Source organism: Mobula hypostoma, chromosome 3, assembly GCF_963921235.1.
Source record: "Mobula hypostoma chromosome 3, sMobHyp1.1, whole genome shotgun sequence".
NCBI classification, from domain to species: Eukaryota; Metazoa; Chordata; class Chondrichthyes; order Myliobatiformes; family Myliobatidae; genus Mobula; species Mobula hypostoma.
Window position 1 is genome coordinate 136526396 of NC_086099.1, and position 21164 is coordinate 136547559.

Sequence of the window (21164 nt, forward strand, 5' to 3'; positions counted from 1 at the left end):
AGGAAAAGAAGCAGCTCCAACACCAACCACTCGAATCACCACTAGTCACCTGCAGCCTCCGACTCGCTGATGTCCTTTGTCCCACGAGACCTGTGGCCCCAGACACAGAACAATGTAGCAAACTCTTTAACTGAGAGAAGCAAGAGTCGATTATTCAGTTCCTTGTGCCTACTCAGCACTTCACTATGATCATTGTTAGTTTCTTACTTGGGTGCCATGTGCATTTCGTAATCCAATATTCCTTGAATCTGTTAATATAGTGTGCTCAACAGGTCAGATAGCATCTGTGGAAATACAGTACGCACATTGCTAATAACTGGACAGTTCCCTTGCTGAGAACTTCAATCATTTTCTGTTTTATTTCCGACTTCGAAAATCTGCAGGTTGCTACTTAAAAATAAATAACAACATTTGCCATTCTTCAACAACCCCTTTGCATTTTTGCTACTAGTATGTTGTAATCTCTTTGCTCATTTCGAAAGGGCACGGGATGTTTACGTCCTTGTTCTATTCCCCATGACCTGTTCTTCGGACCGCCTTCTTGCCTCGCTTTCCAGCTCGGCTCCTGTCATGTGTCAGTGGGAACTGTGGCTTGCTTCCTGGTGCGAGGGAACGGCTGTCCTTCCCCGATTCCTGCGCGAGCTGCGTTTCCTGGCTCCCATCTCTTGGCAGCACTAATCATGCTGCAGCCCTCTCAGTTCAACCTGTCGCTTTCGCAGGGGATCAGGCTGTTGTTCTACGGGCTGACCCCCAGCGAATCCTCCTGCAGCGAGCTCGAGGAGGTGCAGGACTACGTGCAGCAGGTGAGCCGCCCAGCTTCGGGTAACCCCATCAACCGTTTGCATTGCCTTTCTGCTTTGCTTCGGATCAAACACTTCTTTGAAGCAAGTTTCACTAATAGTTCCTTGTCAGCTGCCCGCGGCGTAACTATACTGCACTCTATACCAAGATAACAAATCGACTGGGCTGTTCCTGGGTGTTACAAACTGCGGCAGGGCGAGATTATATGAACACAAAAACAACCCACGGAATATAGTAGAACAATTTCTCCTTGCATCCTTGCTCTCTTTTTGCACTAATATATATATTTCTATTGTAATTTATAATTTTGACGTGTATTGCAATGTACTGCTGCCGCAAAAACAATCACAAATTTCACGATATGTCAGTGATATTAAACCCGATTCTTATTCTGTTACCTTTCCATTTCCATCTTTGTCTTCACAGATGGACAGCAGTGGTTAGCAGAATACGGAGCTCCATATATTGTCCCGCTAGGGTGGAAGTGAAGTCAGAGTTTGCTTATCTGCTACAGTTAACAGTATTATTATACAGTACAAGGCCTTTCAATCAGAAGTTTGCTTTGCCTGAGAGAGAGAGAGAGAGAGAGAGATAGAGAGATAGAGAGAGAGAGAGAGAGAGATAGAGATAGAGATAGAGAGAGAGACAGAGACAGAGACAGACTCCCAACATCTGTATTTTGACATATGGAAATTAAGTTAATTATTTGATACTTGGTTTATTTAGAGGAACAAAAGGGTAACGAGACCTAATTACACACGTGGCCAATTAACTTACTAACCTGCACGTTTTTGGAATGTTGGAGGAAACCATAGCACCCAGAGGAAACTCACACGATCATGGGGAGAACATACAAGTTCCTTAAAGACAGTGATGGGAATTGAACCTACATCATAAGACCATAAAGATATAGGAGCAGAAGTGGGCCATTCAGCCCATCAAGTCTGCTCCACCATTCAATCATGGGCTGATCTAATTCTTCCAGTCATCCTTACTTTCCTGCCTTCTCCTATACCCTTTGATGTACTGGCTAATCAAGAACCTATCTATCTCTGCCTTAAATACACCCAATGACTTGGTCTCCACAGATTCCAAAGATTTATCACCCTCTGACTAAAGTAATTTCTCAACATCTCTGTTCTAAATGGACATCCTTCAATTCTGAAGTTGTGCCCTCTTGTCCTGGACTTCCCTACCATGGGAAGTAACTTTGCTTTAGCTAATCTGTTCAGGCGTTTTAACATTCTGATTGTTTTTATGAGAGCCTCCCTTATTGTCCTGAACTCCAGGATATACAGCCCAAGAGCTGCCAGATGTTCCTCATACGGTAACCCTTTCATTCCTGGAATCATTTTCGTGAATCTTCTCCGAACCCTCTCCAATGACAGTATATCCTTTCTAAAATAAGGAGTCCAAAACGGCACACAGTACTCCAAGTGTGGTCTCACGAATGCCTTATAGAGCCTTAACATCACATCCCTGCTCTTATATACTATACCTCTAGAAATGAATGCCAACATTGCATTTGCCTTCTTCACCACCGACTCAACATGGAGGTTAACCTTCAGGGTATCCTGCACAAGGACTCCCAAGTCCCTTTGCATCTCTGCATTTTGAATTTTCTCCCCCTCTAAATAATAGTCTGCCTGTTTATTTCTTCCACCAAAGTGCATGACTGTACACTTTCCAACATTGTATTTCATTTGCCATTTCTCTGCCCATTCCCCTAAACTCTCTAAGTCTCTCTACAGGCTCTCTGTTTCCTCAACACTACCCGCTCCTCCATTTATTTTTGTATCATTGGCAAATTTAGCCAGAAATCCATTAATCCCATAATCCAAATCGTTGACATATATCGTAAAAAGCAGGGATCCCAACACCGACCCCTGTGAACTCCACTGGTAACAGGCAGCCAGCCAGAATAGGATCCCTTTATTCCCACTGTCTGTTTTCTGCCGATCAGCCAATGTTCTACCCATGCTTGTAACTTCCCTGTAATTTCATGAGCTATTATCTTGGTAAGCAGCCTCATATGCAGCACCTAGTCAAAGGCCTTCTGAAAATCCAAGGACACCACATCTACTGCATCTCCTTTGTCTACCCTGCTTGTAATTTCCTCAAAAAATTGCAGTAGGTTTGTCAGGCAGAATTTTCCTTTCAGGAAACCACGCTGGCTTTGGCCTATCTTGCTATGTGCCTCCAGGTACTGTGTAATCTCATCCCTAACAATTGATTCCAACAACTTCCCAACCACTGACGTCAGGCTAACAGGTCCATAGTTTCCTTTCTGTTGTCTCCCATCCTTCTTAGCGGTCTTCCAGTCATCCGGTACAATGCCAGAATCTATCGGTTCTTGAAAGATCATTGTTAATGCCTCCGCAATCTTCCAGCTACTTCCTTCAGAACCCGAGGGTGTAGTCGATCAGGTCCAGGAGATTTATCCACCCTCAGACCATTAAGCTTCCTGAGCACCTTCTCAGTCATAATTTTCACTGCACATACTTCACTTCCCTGACACTCTTGTATGTCCAGTATACTGCTAATGTTTTCCACTGTGAAGACTGATGCAAAATACGCATTCAGTTCCTCTGCCATCTCTGCGTCTCTCATTACAATATCTCCAGCGTCACTTTCTATTGGGTATATATCTACCTTCGACTCTCTTTTACCCTCTATGTACTTAAAAAAGCTTTTAGTATCTTCTTTGATATTACTCGCAAGTTTTCTTTCATAATTCATCTTTTCCTTCCTAATGACCTTCTTAGTTTCCTTCTGCAAGTTTTTAAAAGCTTCCCAATTCACTATCTTCCCACTAGCTTTGGCTTCCTTGTATGTCCTCTCTTTTGCTTTTACTTTGGCTCTGACTTCACTTGTCAGCCACTATAGTGTCCTTCTTCCATTTGGAAATGTCTTCTTATTTGGAATATATCTGTCTTGCACTTCCCTCATTTTTCAGAGAAACTGCAGCCATTGCTGCTCTGCTGTCCTTCCTGCTAGTGTCCTTTTCCAGTTAACTTTGGCCAGTTCCCCTCTCATGCCATTGTAATGTCCTTTATTCCACTGAAATACCGACAGATTCGATTTTGGTTTCTCCTTCTCAAATTTCAAAGTGAACTCGATCATTTTGTGATCACTGTTCCCTAAGGGTTCCTTAACCTTAAGCTCACTTATCACCTCTGCATCATTGCACAACACCCAGCTTAGCACAGCTAACCCCTAGTGGGCTCAACAACAAGCTGTTCTAAAAAGCCATCCCTTAGACATTCTACAATTTCTCTCTCTTGAGGTCCAGTACTGGCCTGGTTTTCCCAATCCATTTTCATGTTAAAATCCCCAACGATTATCATGACATTACCCTTCTGACACGCCTTTTCTACCTCCTGCTGTAATTTGTAACCCACATCCCAGCTGCTGTTTGGATGCCTGTAGACAACTGCCGTTAAGGTCCTGTTACCCTTGCCATTTCTTAACTCAACCCATAGAGTCTCTTCACCTTCCGATCCTATGTCATCCTTTTCTAATAATTTAATATTATTTTTTATACATAGGGCCACACCACCCCCTCTGCCTACTAACCTATCTTTCTGATGCACCATATATCCTTGGACATACAGCTCCCAATGCCAGCCATCCTTTAGATAAGTTTCAGAGATGGCCACAACGTCATACTTGCCAATCTGTAGCTGAATTTCAAGATCGTACATTTTATTTCTTATGCTGCATGCATTCAAATACAACACTCTCAGTCCAGTATTTGCTGCTTTCTGTTTTAACTGCACCACGCCTCTATTGCCCTGTAACTCATCCCACTGGCTGTGATTATGCCTGATCTCCTGCCTGTTCTTTCTATCATCTCTGTTGCCATGCTACTGACTTCCAACTCTGCTGAACTCTGTGATGTTCCAGCAGTGAGTTAGTATGATAGTTCATTTTCTTTGAGTTTTTGGATGCATAGCTTTCTACAAGGTATTAGCTACATCTGAATTTTAATTCAAAGAAATGAATTTCTTAAAACCTTGGCATTTGAAAGTAATTAGGGGAGCGTGTGGAAATATGAGTGTGAGTACGTGCTGATCTTTTGCTGTGGTATTTGATATTAAGAGGAGCTGGGTATCTGTTGAAGCCAAATATATCTTCTCCTTTTCTGTCCAGAACTGCACAGTGTCCTTTAGTTCTGATAGGAGAGTCAGAGTCAGGTTTATTTTCATCTGCACAAGTACATGTATGCACAGGTTTAATGAGGAAACTTGCAGCAGCATCGTATAATCATATACGCAGCATGTCTCTAACCTAAAATGTCAACTCTTTCTCCTCCCACACATGTGGCTGGGCATGCTGAGTACTTCCAGCATTTTATGTTATTATTTTAGATTTTCAGCATCTGCACTCTTTTTAATTATTTTCAGCCTTCACAATGATACTTTTTTCAAAATTTCTAACCAGAAGAAACTAAAAGGATTTCAGAACATTCAATTTCTCAGTGACTTTAGAAGATGTAGAAAAGCACATGGATGTCATCGATTGCCGAAGTGAGTTATAACTAGATTAACAAAGATGTTGGAAGGTGTGGAGACATAAGAGACTGCAGATGCTGGAATCTGCAATAAAAAAAATACTAACTGCTGGGGGAACTCTGAGGATTGAGCAGCATCTGCAGGAGGAAATGATTTTTCAGTGTTTTGGATCAAGAAAATGCATCAAATCATCCTATTCTTCCCTTTGCTTCCCCTCTCCACTCTCTGTGCTGACACAAGAAAAATATGACGTGCAAAACCTATTTATAAAATAGTTAAAAGTGATATATATTACTGAGCAAATTAAAAATAATTGAAAGTATAAGGTTTTTTTGAATAATTCAAAAACTTTTAGCTATATTCAAAATAGGAATATCTATAAAATGTGATCAACCTTTTTCCCTGGATCTGTACTTTCCCACCGAGTCAAATAGAACTGCTGTTTCAGTGCCAAGCATTTTGTACTTGAAGCTGGACTCCAAAAAAAGTCCATCATCAGGCACCCAGCTGTGAAATTGTCAGTGAAGAGTGGTCAACACTTACGATGAATTTGATGGAACTTATTCAGAGAAATGCTGCCAATTTTAATCAGAATTGTCAGCATCTCCCTGCATGATACGGCTGATCAGAGCAAAATACGTACAAGATGTAAAGTGTTGCCAACTGTGGTTTAACCTGGAACAGGAAGATCTTACAGATGGAATGTGAGAACAAGGAATGATTACATTACCAGCCTGTGTCAGTTGCTTATGAATGTATACACTGTTTATCAACCCTGAAGTGTGAAAGGTCTAGACACATCACTGATGAGATGTTGGCCATGTGTATGTCCAAAGGAGTGAGATGAGAGGAGGGAGAGTGACTATAGAGTGAGTTGAATGAGCTTGTTTTAATCTCAGAAGTTATATCTAAGGTCAGTTGTTTTTACTGATTAATATTTTTGTAGCTTCATTCTTTTTACATTATAGTTTTAGCCAACAACACTTGGCCTTCCACTCTAGAACAAATCCAGGTAGTGAAAGGTGGTTTAACAGATTTTTTTTATATTATGTTTATTGTGGGAAGAAGGATTATTATGTGTAAGTAAATATGCTTTTAAGCAATTATAAACCGGTTGGAAATATCAAGCTCATAAAATGTTAAGTTTACACATTTTGGAAACTGCTACCTCCTACTAAATTATCCTTAACTACAATATTGCCATGCATGTGCAGACATGAAAAAAGCAATAAGTGGGAGTAATTTAAGACTCTTGAAGCTATTCATTCAAGTTGTTTGCATCATTTTAATTACACATAATATGTGGCATAAATTTTGATTCTAAGGAAAATAAAATTAAATAATTATGGCAATTTTAATCTAATTTTATGCAAGAATCTTTTGCAACAATGAGTGGCATGTGAAAATTTCAAGGTGGAGGACACAATCCTATTGAAGTATTAAAGTGGAGGGTGACCTGAAATAATTGTGTTAATACTCATTCAAAATGTGAATGATCTGAATGATATAGAGGCAGAGGGTAGAAAACTGAATTAAATCTTCAATCTTAACTGTGTGGACAAAAGTAAGCAGAAGAACATACAAGACAAATTTTTTAATTGCTGTCCAACATCTCCAACAGCAGGGATGTGATGTTAAGGCTCTATAAGGCACTAGTGAGATCACACTTGGAGTATTGTGTGCAGTTTTGGGCTCCTTATTTTAGAAAGGATAAACTAACGTTGGAGAGGGTTCAGAGAAGATTCACGAGAATGATTCCAGGAATGATAGGGTTACCATATGAGGAACATCTGGCAGCTCTTGGGCTGTACTCCTTGGAGTTCAGGAGAATGAGGGAGGATCTCATAGAAACATTCCAAATGTTAAAAGGTCTGAACAGATTCGATATGGCAATGTTATTTCCAATGGTGAGGACGTCTAGGACAAGAGGGCACGACTTCAGGATCAAAGGACATTCATTCAGAACATAGATATGGATAAATTACTTTAGTCAGAGGGTGGTAAATCTGTGGAATTTGTTGCCACAAGCAGCTATGGAGGCCAAGTTATTGGGTGCATTTAAGGCAGATATAGATAAGTCCTTGATTAGCCAGGGCATCAAAGGGTTTGGCATGAAGGCAGGGGAGTGGGGATGACTGGAAGAATTGGATCAGCCATGATTGAATGGCGGAGCAGACTTGATGGGCTTAATGGCCTACTTCTGCTCCTATGTCTTATGGTCTTATCGAAGAAACAGTGTTGTAAGAAATTCTTTGTAGAAGTGCAGAGGCAGGATTGATGGTCATTGTGTTGTTGACTAAGACTTTGAATTTTTAACATACTTGTTTTAAAAGCTTGTGTAACTTCTAAGTTATGCAGATTGCATATTTTGTCATTATATCACTGTTAAGGGCAAATTCATGGTTTCATGGCATTACACCATTGTGCCCTGCAAGTGTGAGTGGATGAGTTGCACCTTATGTGTGCATGTCTTATTTGCAAGAAATGACCAGAAGGAAGACAAACTATTTGGTCCATTGAGCATGTTCTGTCAAAGTTCAAAGTAAATTTATTATTAAAGTATGTATTTTGTTACCATATACTACTTTGAGATTAATTTTCTTGCAAACATTTATAGGGTAAAAGAAATACTATAGAATTTACAAAAATCAATGGACTGACAAGCAATCAATGAGAAAAGAAGACAATAACAAAATAATGCTAATGATCGTAAGGAGTCCTTTAAATTTGTAGGTTGTAGAATCAGTTCAGAATAGTGGCAATTGAATGTATCTGCACTGGTTCATCCGATAATGTCATGTTTGTTCCTTTTTCTGACTCCATCCTTATAACCCTTGATTCCCTTTTCTGATTTTAAAATCTAAACATCTCAGCATTGGATATATTCAAGGATTCTACCTCCACAACCTTTTTAGGGCAGGGGATTTAAAAGAGTCACAACTGTTTAGAAAACAGAATATAGAGCAATACAGCACAGGAACAGGTCCTTCACCCTGTGATCTCTGTGCCAAACACAATGCCAAATTAAACTAAATCTCATCTGCTGACATGCAATCCATATCACTCCATTTGCTACCTATTTGTGTGCTTATCTGAAAGCCTCTTAAAATGTTACTAACATACCTGTTTCCAAAACTAGACTAGCCATCTACCACTCTGTGTGTTTAAGAAAAGAACTTAACCCCATACTTCTCTCTTAAACTTTCCCCTCTCTCACCTTAAAATTTGCACTCTAGTATTTGACATTTCTAACCTGAGAGAAAGATTTTGACCATCTATACTATCTCCCATAGTTTTATAAACTTGTATCGTGTCTCCTCAGCCTTTGATGCTCCAGAAATAACGTCAAAGTTTGTCCAGCCTTTGCTTATAACACATACTTTCTAATCCAGTGTACTCCATCTGCCACTTACCTGCCCATATCTATCCATATTGCTGTATCCTTTGACAATGTTCATCATTGTCCACAACTCCACTAATTTTTGTGTTGTCTGCAGACTGACTAACTCACCCATCTGTATTTTACTCTAGTTTAAATACATCAGAAACAACAGAGGTCTCCATACCGATTCTGGTGGAACACCAATGACGACGGACCTCCTACCAGAATATTACTCTTTCATCACTACCCACTGTCTTCTATGGGCAAGCCAATTTTGAATCTAAAATATCAAGTGACCAGGGATCTCATACTTAATCTTCTGGAATAGTCTACTATGAAGGACCTAGTCAAATACCTTACTAAAGTCCATGTAGACAACATCCACAGCTCTCTCCTCATCAAAAACCTTGAGAGAAGAAATTCTTCCTCATTTCAGTCTTAAATGGACGCAACCTTATTCTGTAACCATGCCTTTGATACTAGATTCTGATAATGATAATATACTGTATCTTTCTTTAAATAAGCTAAGCAAAGTTTCTAGTACTATAGATATGGTGTCACTAGTTTATTCTACAGTTGTAGCAAGAGTTTGCTACTTCTACACTTCACGACCATTGCTTTCCTAAATACCTACTGCATCTGTGCAGGTTTACTGTGTTTCATATATGAGGGTGCTCAAATCCCTCTGTGCTTCAGCTTTCTTTAATAATCTATTTTCTCAGTCTTGCTTCCAAAGTGAATAACATTACATTTTCAGAGATCATACTGCATCTGCCAACTCCTTGCCCTCTCACTTAACCTCAAAATATCTCTTTGCAATTTGTATGCAACCTCCTTGCAGCTTTCTTTCCCTCCTATTTTAGTATTGTCTGAAAAATTTGCTACAACTGCTTCTTTTTTCTAAATCATTGATATGTAGTTTAAATATCTTTATTTTTGCGCTGATCTGCGTGATACCTGCTGATTACAAGTTGCCATCTTGGGAATGACCCCATTCCCATTCAGCTTGTATCACCATTTGGCGTGGCAACTGCTCTGCCGAGAGCTGTAAGAAACTGCAAAGAGTTGAGGACACAGCTCAGTGCATTATGGAAACCAGCCTCCTCTCCATGGACTCTGGCTATTCTTGCTGTTTCGGTAAAGCAGCCAGCATAATCTCCCATCTTGGCCATTCTCTCTCTTTACCCCCTCCTCCACAACAGCGCAGAAGATAGAAAAGTCTGAAACATGTTCAAGGCTGAAGGACGCCTTCTGTCCCTCTGTTATAGCTTATTGAATGGACCTCTTGTATGATAAAATGGACTCATGATGTCACAATCTACCTTGTCGTAGCCTTACACCTTATAATCTTCCTACACTACACTCTGTCTGTAACTATAACACTATATTCTGCATTCTGTCATTGATTGTCCCTCGTACTACCTTGATGAATGATATGATTTGTATGGATGGCATGCAAAATAATATTTTTCTCTGTCCTTTGGTACACATGAAAATTTACCATTGACTGCGTCCTGCTAGATAGCCAATCCTCCATACATGCTAATGTATCTCCTCTGACATCATGAGTTGTCAGCTTATGAAATAACTCAGTGTGTGGCACCATGATGAATACCTTTTAAAATTCCAAGTATATTATGTCTATTGGTACCCCTCTCAGCAATCTTTTTTGATATTTCTTAACCTGCTGGCATAATATTAATATGAAATAGCCACCTGTACAGCATGTGGGTTTACAGAAAAGTCCATTTCAGTGAAAGCTAGTGCCAGGCAAGCTGAGTCATTATCTTGAAATTTTTTTTAGCATTTTGTGTAATAGGAAATTTATGTAACACAAACTTTTCCAAAACCAAAATTGTTCTAGCCTCAATAATTTAGCTGCAATAAACAGATGACTTTTACATTTTACTGTACTTGGAGGTCAAACTCCGAGGTGTTGTTGACTCATTCATTGATAGCATAGGCCTTAGACTGATTATCTCCAAGACCTAAGTCCTATATTAAGCTGTCCACACTCTGCAACATTATCCTTCAACAAGGAATATTCATGGAGTGTTCCTTGAAAACTCAGGAGCCACCTCTCACCGAAGGCAAATATTGATGGGATTTATCATTGCCTTGAAAGAGCAAGTACGGCCATTAGTTGATTAAAGGAAAAGTATTTGATAATCTGGTCCTGTAATTTAACATAGAACTTACAGTCTGTCTGACTGTACTGATCCCTGTATTCCTGTATGTCTGAACTACATAGAGAAGTCCCCTCAAGGCACTGGCAACATTCCACAATGTTGTTTTATGTCATGGATAAGTGAACAAATGTTCTCTTCAAGGTCAACATCACCATCACTGGCCCTAATTACATGCAGTTGAATATATTGTAACAATGTGCCTTTTGCAAAGTCCCCTAATATGGAGACTTTGTTTCAAACTTTGTTCTGGAAACAGATTCTAAGGTGGACAGAAGAAAAGATTTTTCAGGCATGCACAAAGTCTGGAAAATGCAACATTCCTACTGACTTGAAAGAATTCTAGTCTCTTCACTGCTCAATGTGGAGAAGGAGCATTTGAGGTGTTATTAAGAATGTTCTGCCCCTCTGTTGGGAGCACACAGAAGCCCAGCAATAAAATTGAACCACCTCACAATCTATAAAACTAACAATACACTTCCTTCCTTCCTCACCTACTCCCAAAGCAAACCACTTAACCCTCCCCCTTCTCCCTTCCCCATCATCACCATCATCAGAAGCCTTTTGATTCATGGTTCCCACATTGGCTGATCAGATACTTCAGAACCCATAGAACCAGAGTGGAGACAAACTAGTTTTAGTCATATAATTTATGTTATATGTTTATCATATATTTTGTTCACAGATTTTTGATGAAGCAAAGTTTTAATGTAAATGATATCTAAATGATCATTTGAGTTAATTGTTGCATGTTAAAGATGTATATTTTGATTCCTCTCCTCCAAAATTCTCAGCTAATTTGCTTTCTTTCTCTCTTCTGAGCCTTAATACTGCATCCAATCAATGTATATATTTCATTTACACATTTGTCTAAATGACATTTTATCTGGATTTTTCCCCCCAGAGGAATGGCGTAGGTGTAGAGAGAGATTTGTTCACTCAGAAAAACATTGTTGTGAAAGAGTTTGTTTTTGACCTGCAGAAGTTTTAAAGAAAAGAACACATCTTATACCGTTTCACTACATTATGTAATGGTTGGCCCTTTTCTCGAACCCCATCTGATTAATAGTACAATTGAATAGTACAATAGTACAATTCATAAGTTACTTTTTATTAAATTGATTTTGACATATTAAAGAAACCCCGTTCTTTAAAGAATACAAGTGCTCTGTTTACTCCTGGAACCCTGATTTCAGTAAATGACTGAAATAGCCTTTAGAAGATTATGAGGTGGTTGTGCATTGGTCAGATTGAGTCCAAATTAAAATCATTCCTTCTTTGATAAATTATTCACTTTGCTTATTGTTTTCATCGGGAAGACTGGGTAAGCTAGTAGTTGTAGGACAGCCATTTTCATTACCAGTAACAATATTTATCGGCTTCATACCCACAATTTTCATCACACAGTCTTTGAGGAGCTTAAAGAGTATTTCCTTTTTATAAATATTTACTTACTTAAAGATTCTGAGTCATTACAGTTTGATTTAATTTTGGTTTTGCCAAAGGGCATATTTTCTACAATGTATATTGACCTGAAATATTGACTCGTGTCTCATTTAATGTAATGCTACCATAGTGAATTTACTTGGAATTTGAATTCAAAATTAAAAGCTAGTTCAAAGGTTCTTTACTTTATAATCAGATAGAATTTATTACTAGCAAAAACAAACTGCTGGAGGAACTCAGCAGGTCGGCCGGCGTTGTTGAAGGCAAAGTGACAGCTGATATTTTGGGTCAGGACGCTGCATTTGGACTGGGAGGTCAGAAGGGAGATAGCACCAGTATAAAGAGGTGAGGGGGAGGGGTGAGGTAGGCACTGGTAGGCACTGGGTGGTAATAAATAAGGAGGGTGATGTGAGGCAGATGGAATTAGGTGGAGAGGGGGAGGAGAGTGGAGGTAGAGACAGTCGGGAAGGTGATAAGCAGAGATACAAGAGGCTGCAAATGCTGGAGTGTGATGAGTAAGGAAGGTAGTAAGTTGAGCCAGTTGGGCGAGGGTATAGGAGATCCACTCATCTGACTGTGCTGGTGATAGGCAGGTGGAACCAGGTAGGGGAATGGAATAAAACTGGGTGACAGCAGCAGAAAGTTGGCTGGGATAACCCCTTTTTTTCTGTCTTTCCTTCTCTGTACCTGCCTATCACCCACTAGCTGGAGTTTCCCAATTCTACCTATTCCCTTCCCTCATCTGGCTCCAATCAATTTATTGTCACCTCCCCCACCAGGTTTCACCTAGTGCTTGCCAGCCCTTGCTTGGCACTCTCCCTCACCTCTTCACACATACCGAATTATACTGAAAAGCTTTGTGTAGGATCCAGACAGTTCATGCCATGGGTAATCACATTGAGGTAGTAAAAAGAGAACAATGCAGAATATAGCATTGCAGTGACACTATAACCTCATATTCTCTCCTGGTGATGAAATGCCTTAACATATTGGTTGCTTAACATATGAGGAGTGTTTGATCTCTCAAGGTTTCTACTCAAGTTCAGATGAATGAGGGTCATTTCATTGGAAAGGCCTGGATAGAGTGGACATGGAGAGGATGTTTCTATTATTAGAAGATTCTGGGATCTGGAGGGCACAGACTCAAAATAAAGCAGTGGCCCTTTAAATCTGAGATGAGGAGGGATTTCGCAGGCCAGAAGGTGGTGAGGCTGTGGAATTCATTGCCACAGAGGGCTGTGCTTGCTAAGTTATTGAGCTTATTTGAGGCTGAGATTGATAGGCTTTTGATTGCTAAGGGAGTCCGGTTCTGGGGAGAAAGCGGAAGAATGGTGTTTTAAAAAAATCATCCATGATTGAACGGTGGAGTGAACTTGATGGGCTGAATGGCCTAATTATATTCTTATATTATGGTTTCCAGTTATGGCTTATAAGAATAAATAAAGAAAAGCAAAATTGATTTGTTCCTGATGGTGTAAATGATGTAAATCTTGGAATTACTAATTTTCAATGCACAATATGCAAATATTAAAACATTTTTAAAGGGTAATTGTAAAGAATATTCAGAAGCTGAACAAAATAAATAACAAAACTAGACTAGATCTATTGATGAATACTTAATAACTTCTAATTATGCATTCAGTGTCTACATTATTAGGTACCTCCTGTACCTAATAAAGTGGCCTCTGAGGGTATGTTTGTGGCCTGTCCACTGTACTGTACTACTGTAGCCCATCCTCTTCAAGATTCTTTCAGAGCTGTTCTTTTGCATATTGTTGCAATGCATGGTTAGTTGAGTTACTGTTGCCTTCATGACTCCTGTGGTCCCTCTCATTAAGAAGTTGTTTTTGCCCACAGAAGTGCTATTCATTGAATGTTTTTTTTTGTTTTTCACACCATCCTCCATAAACTTTAGAGACTGTTGTGTGTGAAAGTCACAGGAGGTCAACAGTTTCTGAGATGATCAAACCACTCCATCTGGTACCAACAATTCCACAGTCAGTCACTTAGGTCACATTTCTTCACCATTCTGATGTTTGGTCTGAACAACAGCTGATCTTCTTGACCATGTCTGCATGCTTTTTTGTATTTAGTTGCTGCCACATGTTTGGCTGATTAGATATTTGTATTAATGAGCAGTTGTACAGGTGTACCTAATAAAGTGACCACTATGTGTATATTTCACTACACTATTAGCTCACAGAAGCAATTCATGACTAATACCAGAAATAATTTGCACGTATGGTAAATTTTAAAAGAATAATTACTATTGTTTTTTTTAGATTATGAGAACACTCAGTCCTCTTTTATTGTCATTTAGAAATGCATACATGCATTAAGAAATGATACAATGTTTCTCCGGAGTGATAGCACAGGAAACAGGACAAACCAAAGACTAACACTGACAGAACCACATAATTACAACATATAGTTACAGCAGTACAAAGGAATACCATAATTTGATGAAGAACAGTCCATTGGCACAGTAAAAAAAGTCTCAAAGTCCGGAGTCGATCGACTCCCGAGTCCCCGATAGTAGGCGGCAAAAGGGAGAAATTCCCTGCCATAAACCTCTAGGCACCGTCAACTTGCCGATACCTTGGAAGCAGCCGACCACAGCCGACACTGAATCCATCTGTCCGAAAACTTCAAGCTTCCGACCAGCCCCACTGATACAGCCTCCCGAGCACCATCCTCTGCTGAGCACCTTCAACCACTCCCCGGCCGCTGAAACACGCAAAGTCGAGGATTTTGGGGCCTTCTGCTCCAGAGATTCCGGTTACCACACAGTAGCAGCGGCAGCAAAGCGGGCATTTCAGAAGATTTCCAGATGTTCCTCCGTGCTCTCACGTCTGTCTCCATCAAATCAGAATTGTGCACGGTCCCCTATTTGACAGATAACAGATATCATCACCGAAATGGCCGCGCACGCTTGATTAAATTTCCAATATTTCAATTCAAGTTGCAGACACTTGATACAGCTATCTAACTTCAGCGCAGGTAACTAAGTAAATTACAGATTACTACCTACTAATTTACTCCCAATCTATAATTTTAGATATGCTATGTAGTAGTGGCTGTGTGTTCTACTTCTGCAATTTGATCCCTTCCAGCTCTAACAATGGGATGAAGCTCAAAGCAAGTTGAATACTTTGGATGGTCAAAGGTGTTTGATCTAAAGTGTGTTCAGTTGATCTTTTTCATCCACTGAGGGAATGAGGGCCGGAAAGTTGGTTTACTGATGTTTAGCAAAGAAGAACTGTGGCCCCAACCCATTCTTTGTCAAATGTCAAACTACCCACCACTCCCCCGCCCCCCACCAATCACACAAATGGCAACAAAAAAAGGAGGGAAAAACAAATATAAAACACAAAAGGCATATTTCAGTACAGTTCAGCTCAGTGTTTATAATCTGCAAGCTGCCCCAATGCCTCAATAGTAGTAACAAAAAATAGAGTGACCGGAACTAGAACTAGTTCAGTCATTTTGGAAATAGCCATGTGTAATTTATTTTAAGGGGTAAGGGAAGTCACTCTTACCTCATTTAAATCCTTGGGATATTCATCCTTTGACTTCTTTCTGTGTCCATCATATTTGTGTGGCTGGTGCACTTGAATGATAGGTTACTGATGCTGGAGGATCCAGTGGTATAGTGATGATAATGGATAATGTTAATGTTACTGGTTCGACCCTCTTTTGTTGAACTTGCTCACTGCCTGGCACTTGTGTGATGTGAACAATATTCATTGCTGTTCAGATTATGCATGAATGTTGTCTAGATCTTTCTATAAACAGTCATGCAACTGGTTCATTTTGTAAACAGTTGCAGTTGCATCTGAACATTGTGTGATAATCAGCAACTATTAACATTTCTGAGCTTATGATGAAAGGAATGACATTAATAAAGAAGGTATTTGGACTTTGGACTCTGCTGAGGAACTCCCTGGGTGAAATTCTAATGGGATGATTAAAGTTCTATACGCACAATCACTTTCCTTTGTATCAGATATGGTTCCAGCTGTTGGGGTGTATTCCCCTTGATGCCCATTGATCCATTGTACAAGGGCTTCCTGATGCTGTGCTCCATCAAATACTGTTTTGTTGTTAAGGAACGGCACTCTTACCTCATCCTTAATGTTTAAATCTCTGGTTTGTGTTTGAATCAAAGTGCTAACACAAACTGAGTGATTCTGCCAAAATCTACACTGTGCATTGGGGTGAGTAGGTTGTTTGGTGGCATAATTGATGTCATATTCAATCACTTTTCTCATGATTCAGAGTAGATATGATTGAGGTGGAAATTAGCTGGACAAAGTTTATCTGCTTTTTGTGAACATTATGAGTATGCAGCTGATAATGACACACTCAATGCTGTTTAACATTTTGTTGTTGCTGGTAAAGGATGGGGCTGTTCTGCAGCCACTCACTTGTCAGACTGCCTGATGGAAAGCAAGTGTCAAGTGAACTAATAACCATTAAGGAAACTGTTTTACTTTACTTGCTTAATTATTCACTGCATTATCTGAAAAATGCCAGGAATCTGATCAATGCACAAATGCTTTGTGGTTTAATCTTCTAATGGCTATCCAGTGACAGATGTTGGTTACTTTCTCCAATTATGCCTTTCAGAACAGTTGTAACACCCCTGTATTCCTAACAAACATTTTTTCCCAGGACTACTCAGCTCCAGACTTCATTATAGCTGGAGCATTTTTCCACATTGTAGGGGTGATGTCACTGCTGTATATACACCATTGGTGTAACTATATTAGTTCAGCTTGGCTGGAGATGCTAGTCCTCTAGTGCAGTACCATAGCTGGGATATTTCTGATCCCATACCCTTTCCTGTATCCGTTGTTCACAACCTTTTGTTTATACATTATTACATTAACTGACTCAAGTTTGGCTGAAGACTGGCTTATGTGATGGTGGAATTTCAGGAGGAAGCCAAAAAATGGATAATCTACTTGGACTCGGCTAAAGAAGATTGAAAATGCTTCAACATTGCCTGTAGTAATCAACTGCTTGTGTCTGTCACTATTGCCGAGAGAGATATTCTTGGAGCCCTCTTCCGTAGCTTGATAGACACCCATCCTTACTCCTTTTATTCATTCGTTTTATTAATACAGTGGAACATTTAAATTGAGTTAGTGATTAGATTTTATGTGTTTTCTGAAGAATGTCATTTACATAGGATCAATGATGACGATTTATTTCTTTTGGAAGAGCATGGTTGGAACTCCACATTGGAGACTTCAGCACAATTTAGGCAGATAGTTAAATGCACTGAGGTATGGATGTTACATTGATGGACATACTGTCTTTTGGATGAGCCTTTCAACTAAGAAGAAATTGATTTGGTGTTGCCATGTTTTGAAATAAGCATATTCTGGAATGAGTGAATAAGCATATTCTGGATGAATGAAAATGTAGTTTGAGGAATCTGTAGCCAGTCTCCATTACACATTGTGAAGACACAATAACAGCCTTAGTATGAATTCTAAAATTAAATCTTGCCATGGAAAATAATGGGAAATATTCAAAATCAGTCACAGCTTAACTGTGAATTGTACTCATCAAAAGCACGTGCATAAAAAGCCTAAAGCTAGCATTTTCAATTCTGTTTCACCAATGCTTACCACTGTACGATGCTCCCTCGAGGCCTTCAAAGACATAATAGATCAGTATGCTGTCTTTCACATCCGAAACCAGAACTTGAGTCTGGTCCAAGCTGTTGGAGTGAACAACGCACTTTACTGTTGGCATTAATGATCCTCTGAAGTTAGTTTGGCTAGACATATTCTGGTTCCTACTGGGTAAGAGTCTACAGCACAGAATAGCCAGCAAGCTGACATGATTTGGCAATGTCTGAATGTACGAGGAATGATTGATAAGTTTGTGGTCTAAGGTAGAAGGAGTCAATTTTAGAAAACCTAGCACATTTATTTTTCAACATAGTCTCCTCCTACATTTACACACTTAGTCCAACAGTCGTGGAGCAACCTCTAGAAAGTGTCCACAGCAGGGATGATTGATCAGTTCGTGGCCTAAGGTAGAAGGAGATGAGTTATACAGCTCTCGTTACATGTACATGCAGTTCAACTCTTTGAGTAATTATACAGAACGTTTGAAGTTAATAACTCATCTCCTTCGTATAATATTGGCCAGCTAGGCTGGATGCAGTGATCTTGTTTATCCTCCACACCCAAGAACCAGGTGACGAGGCTTAGAAACCCCTTAGCAGGGAGTTAGCATCAAGGTGCTTAATCTTGAAACCCCTCTCCTGGATCACATTGATAACCTTCTACAGGCAGAACCTTGACTTTTATTGAAGCCTTGAAGGCTTTTGCTACATCTTTTAAATGAGGGCCACTCCAAAAACTTGAACACATTGCAGCAAAAGGGAGTGATGTATTGTCAGAGGCACCTTAAGTAAGATACTAATATTAAAATTCTAATGAGCATTCTACCCACCTTCTCTCCCATCACATCATAAGAGAATTCCAGCTGAGCTCCAGCCCTATAATTCTCCCTCAAGCCATGTCCAGTCATTATGGGAGGTGCTACTCATGGCTTTCACTCACCTTCTTTCTGTTTTCACTTCAGCTGGATGTTTAGCGATGTCTCACTGACCCTTCCCATTCAGGAGTCAGGGGCTTAGTTAAGGTTCAGGTCTTTTAATCCCGAACACATCTTCTCACATTTCCTTGATGATCTTTAGCAGGAGAAAAGGATGGGGCAGAGCTTTGAAACTTCAGTGTTAATCAGATTTTAAAACCAAAAATTTCATCTGTTTCTTCATTGGGTTTTTGTCTTCTTCCTGATCAGCACGAGGTTATGTGGCATCTGCTGCTGATTTGGATGCTCCTCGGATTGTTGCTTCATAATCAGATTGGATTTGATTAACACAAGAGTTTTTGCATATTCTTTCATCTGTTCTTTGTTCTGTAATGTGGTGTTTGGAGTGGACAGAGCTAAACCAGAGAACACTTAATCAAAGTTGACACTATTTTCTTGAATGATGTTTATCTTTTGAAGTGTCTTGTCTCTGTATCAAGTTTCTCCTCCAGCATGATTGCATGATGTCTCCTAATACCTTTGTGCACGATTGCAAAAGCAAAAGTTAAATTATTTCAACTTACTGACATATGGTGACTATAACAATTGCAACACTAAAGGTAGCTGAATGTTCCACTCATCCTCCTGTTTAAGTATATGTAGCTGGTTCCTTAAGGTTGTCATAGCCAGGTACAGTGGGGAGGTAGTGACGGTAAGCTCTCAGTACTTATTAAGTGCTCCCAATGGTGTGCGTCTCAAATAGACTCTAACAACCAAGTCCAGCTCCTGGCCTTCACATGTGGTTTGGCTACTAAGTGCAGTGAAACTGTTTCTACTGACAGGAGAAGGGGCAAAGGCGGGTTACTGTCACCTTAAGACCAGTTGCTTTGGCAGATAGTGTTCATCAGACGTGGTTGGCAGCTCATCTAGGAGAAGGAAAACTCTAATCTCAAACCTCTGCTGCCTCACTGTTATACCCACAACCACAAAAAGAGAGTCATTAGATCAGGTGACAGGGAGGAATTGAGACATGTGCAGAGGGAGCTAAAGGAGAAGATCAAGGTGGCTAAAGAGGAATACAGGAGAGAGCTGGAGAACAAACTTGGGCAGAGTGGTACACGAGAGGTTTGGAGAGGCATGAGGAACATCACTGGCTTCAATCAGACTAGCTGCAGAGCCTCAAACTTCAGCTGTGAATGGGCCAATGAGTTAAACCAATTCGTCAATAGGTTTGCCAATTGTCCTCCTGTTCACACCCCCCCTCAGCACACCAGTCCAGGTGCCGAGGCACCTAATGCTCCCTCAGCACCAACACCGCCCCTCCTCCCTCCTCTCCCCTCCAGTTCAATATGTGGATAAACAACACAGGCTACGACTGTCTACATCCCCTCCTTGCCCTGCACCTACCATCCACATCTCCACATACCAACTATCGCCCTGATCTTCAACTCCCCTAGCCCCCACTTTCCACCAACATCCCAGTCATTATTGACTCACCTTCACTACTGAGCAGATGAGAAGTTCTCTGGGGAAAGTCAGTCATGGCAAAGCATTAGGACTGGATGGTGTGAACCCCAAGCATTACAGGATGGTGTGAATCCAGTAGGCGCTACAGGAGCCTCTGCTCCTGCACCAGCAGACACAGGAAAAGCTTCTTCCCTGAGGCTGTGACACTGCTGAACCTCTCATCACAGCGATAAGCAGTATTGCACCCATATTGTACTGTCTCAGTACTTTAATATTTGTGTGCTGTAGCACTTCTTTTATTTGCAGTTATTTTGTAAATAACACTATTCTTTGCATTTCTGATCAGATGCTAAATGCATTTCATTGGCTTTGTACCTGTACTCGGCACAATGACAATAAAGTTGAATCTAATCTAATCTAATCTAATCAAGGTCCTGAAAGAGTGTGCTGAGCAGCTGTGTGGAGTTCTCCAGTGCATTTTCCATCTGAGTCTCAGCCTGGAATGGGTCCTGACTGTGTGGTCCCAGTACCCAAGAAGGGCCAACCAAAAGTCTTGAATGACTACCATCCAGTGGCCCTCACCTCACACATCATGTACATCCTAGAGAGGCTGGTCCTGGCTCACCTCTGACCCCAGGTCAGATCAGCGCTTGTTCCCCTGCAGTTTGCCAACCAGGAGCACACTGTAGTTGACCATGCTGTCATCTACCTGCTGAACTGAGGCTACTTCCATTTGGATACACAGGGCAGCACTGCGAGGATCGTGTCTTTTGAATTCTGAAGTGCCTTCAAAACAAAACAGCCCTCATT

General features: G+C 40.3%; 1 protein-coding gene across 1 annotated transcript in view; it reads left to right on the top strand.

The window, feature by feature from the left end:
* The first annotated feature begins 541 nt into the window (after window positions 1-541).
* Window positions 542-21164, top strand: part of agmo (alkylglycerol monooxygenase) — a 403147-nt gene continuing 382524 nt past the window's right edge. The window contains exon 1 of the mRNA XM_063043768.1: window positions 542-803. Coding sequence (XP_062899838.1) covers window positions 681-803 — 123 coding nt within the window. The 5' untranslated portion in view covers window positions 542-680. The remainder of the gene's footprint in view (window positions 804-21164) is intronic.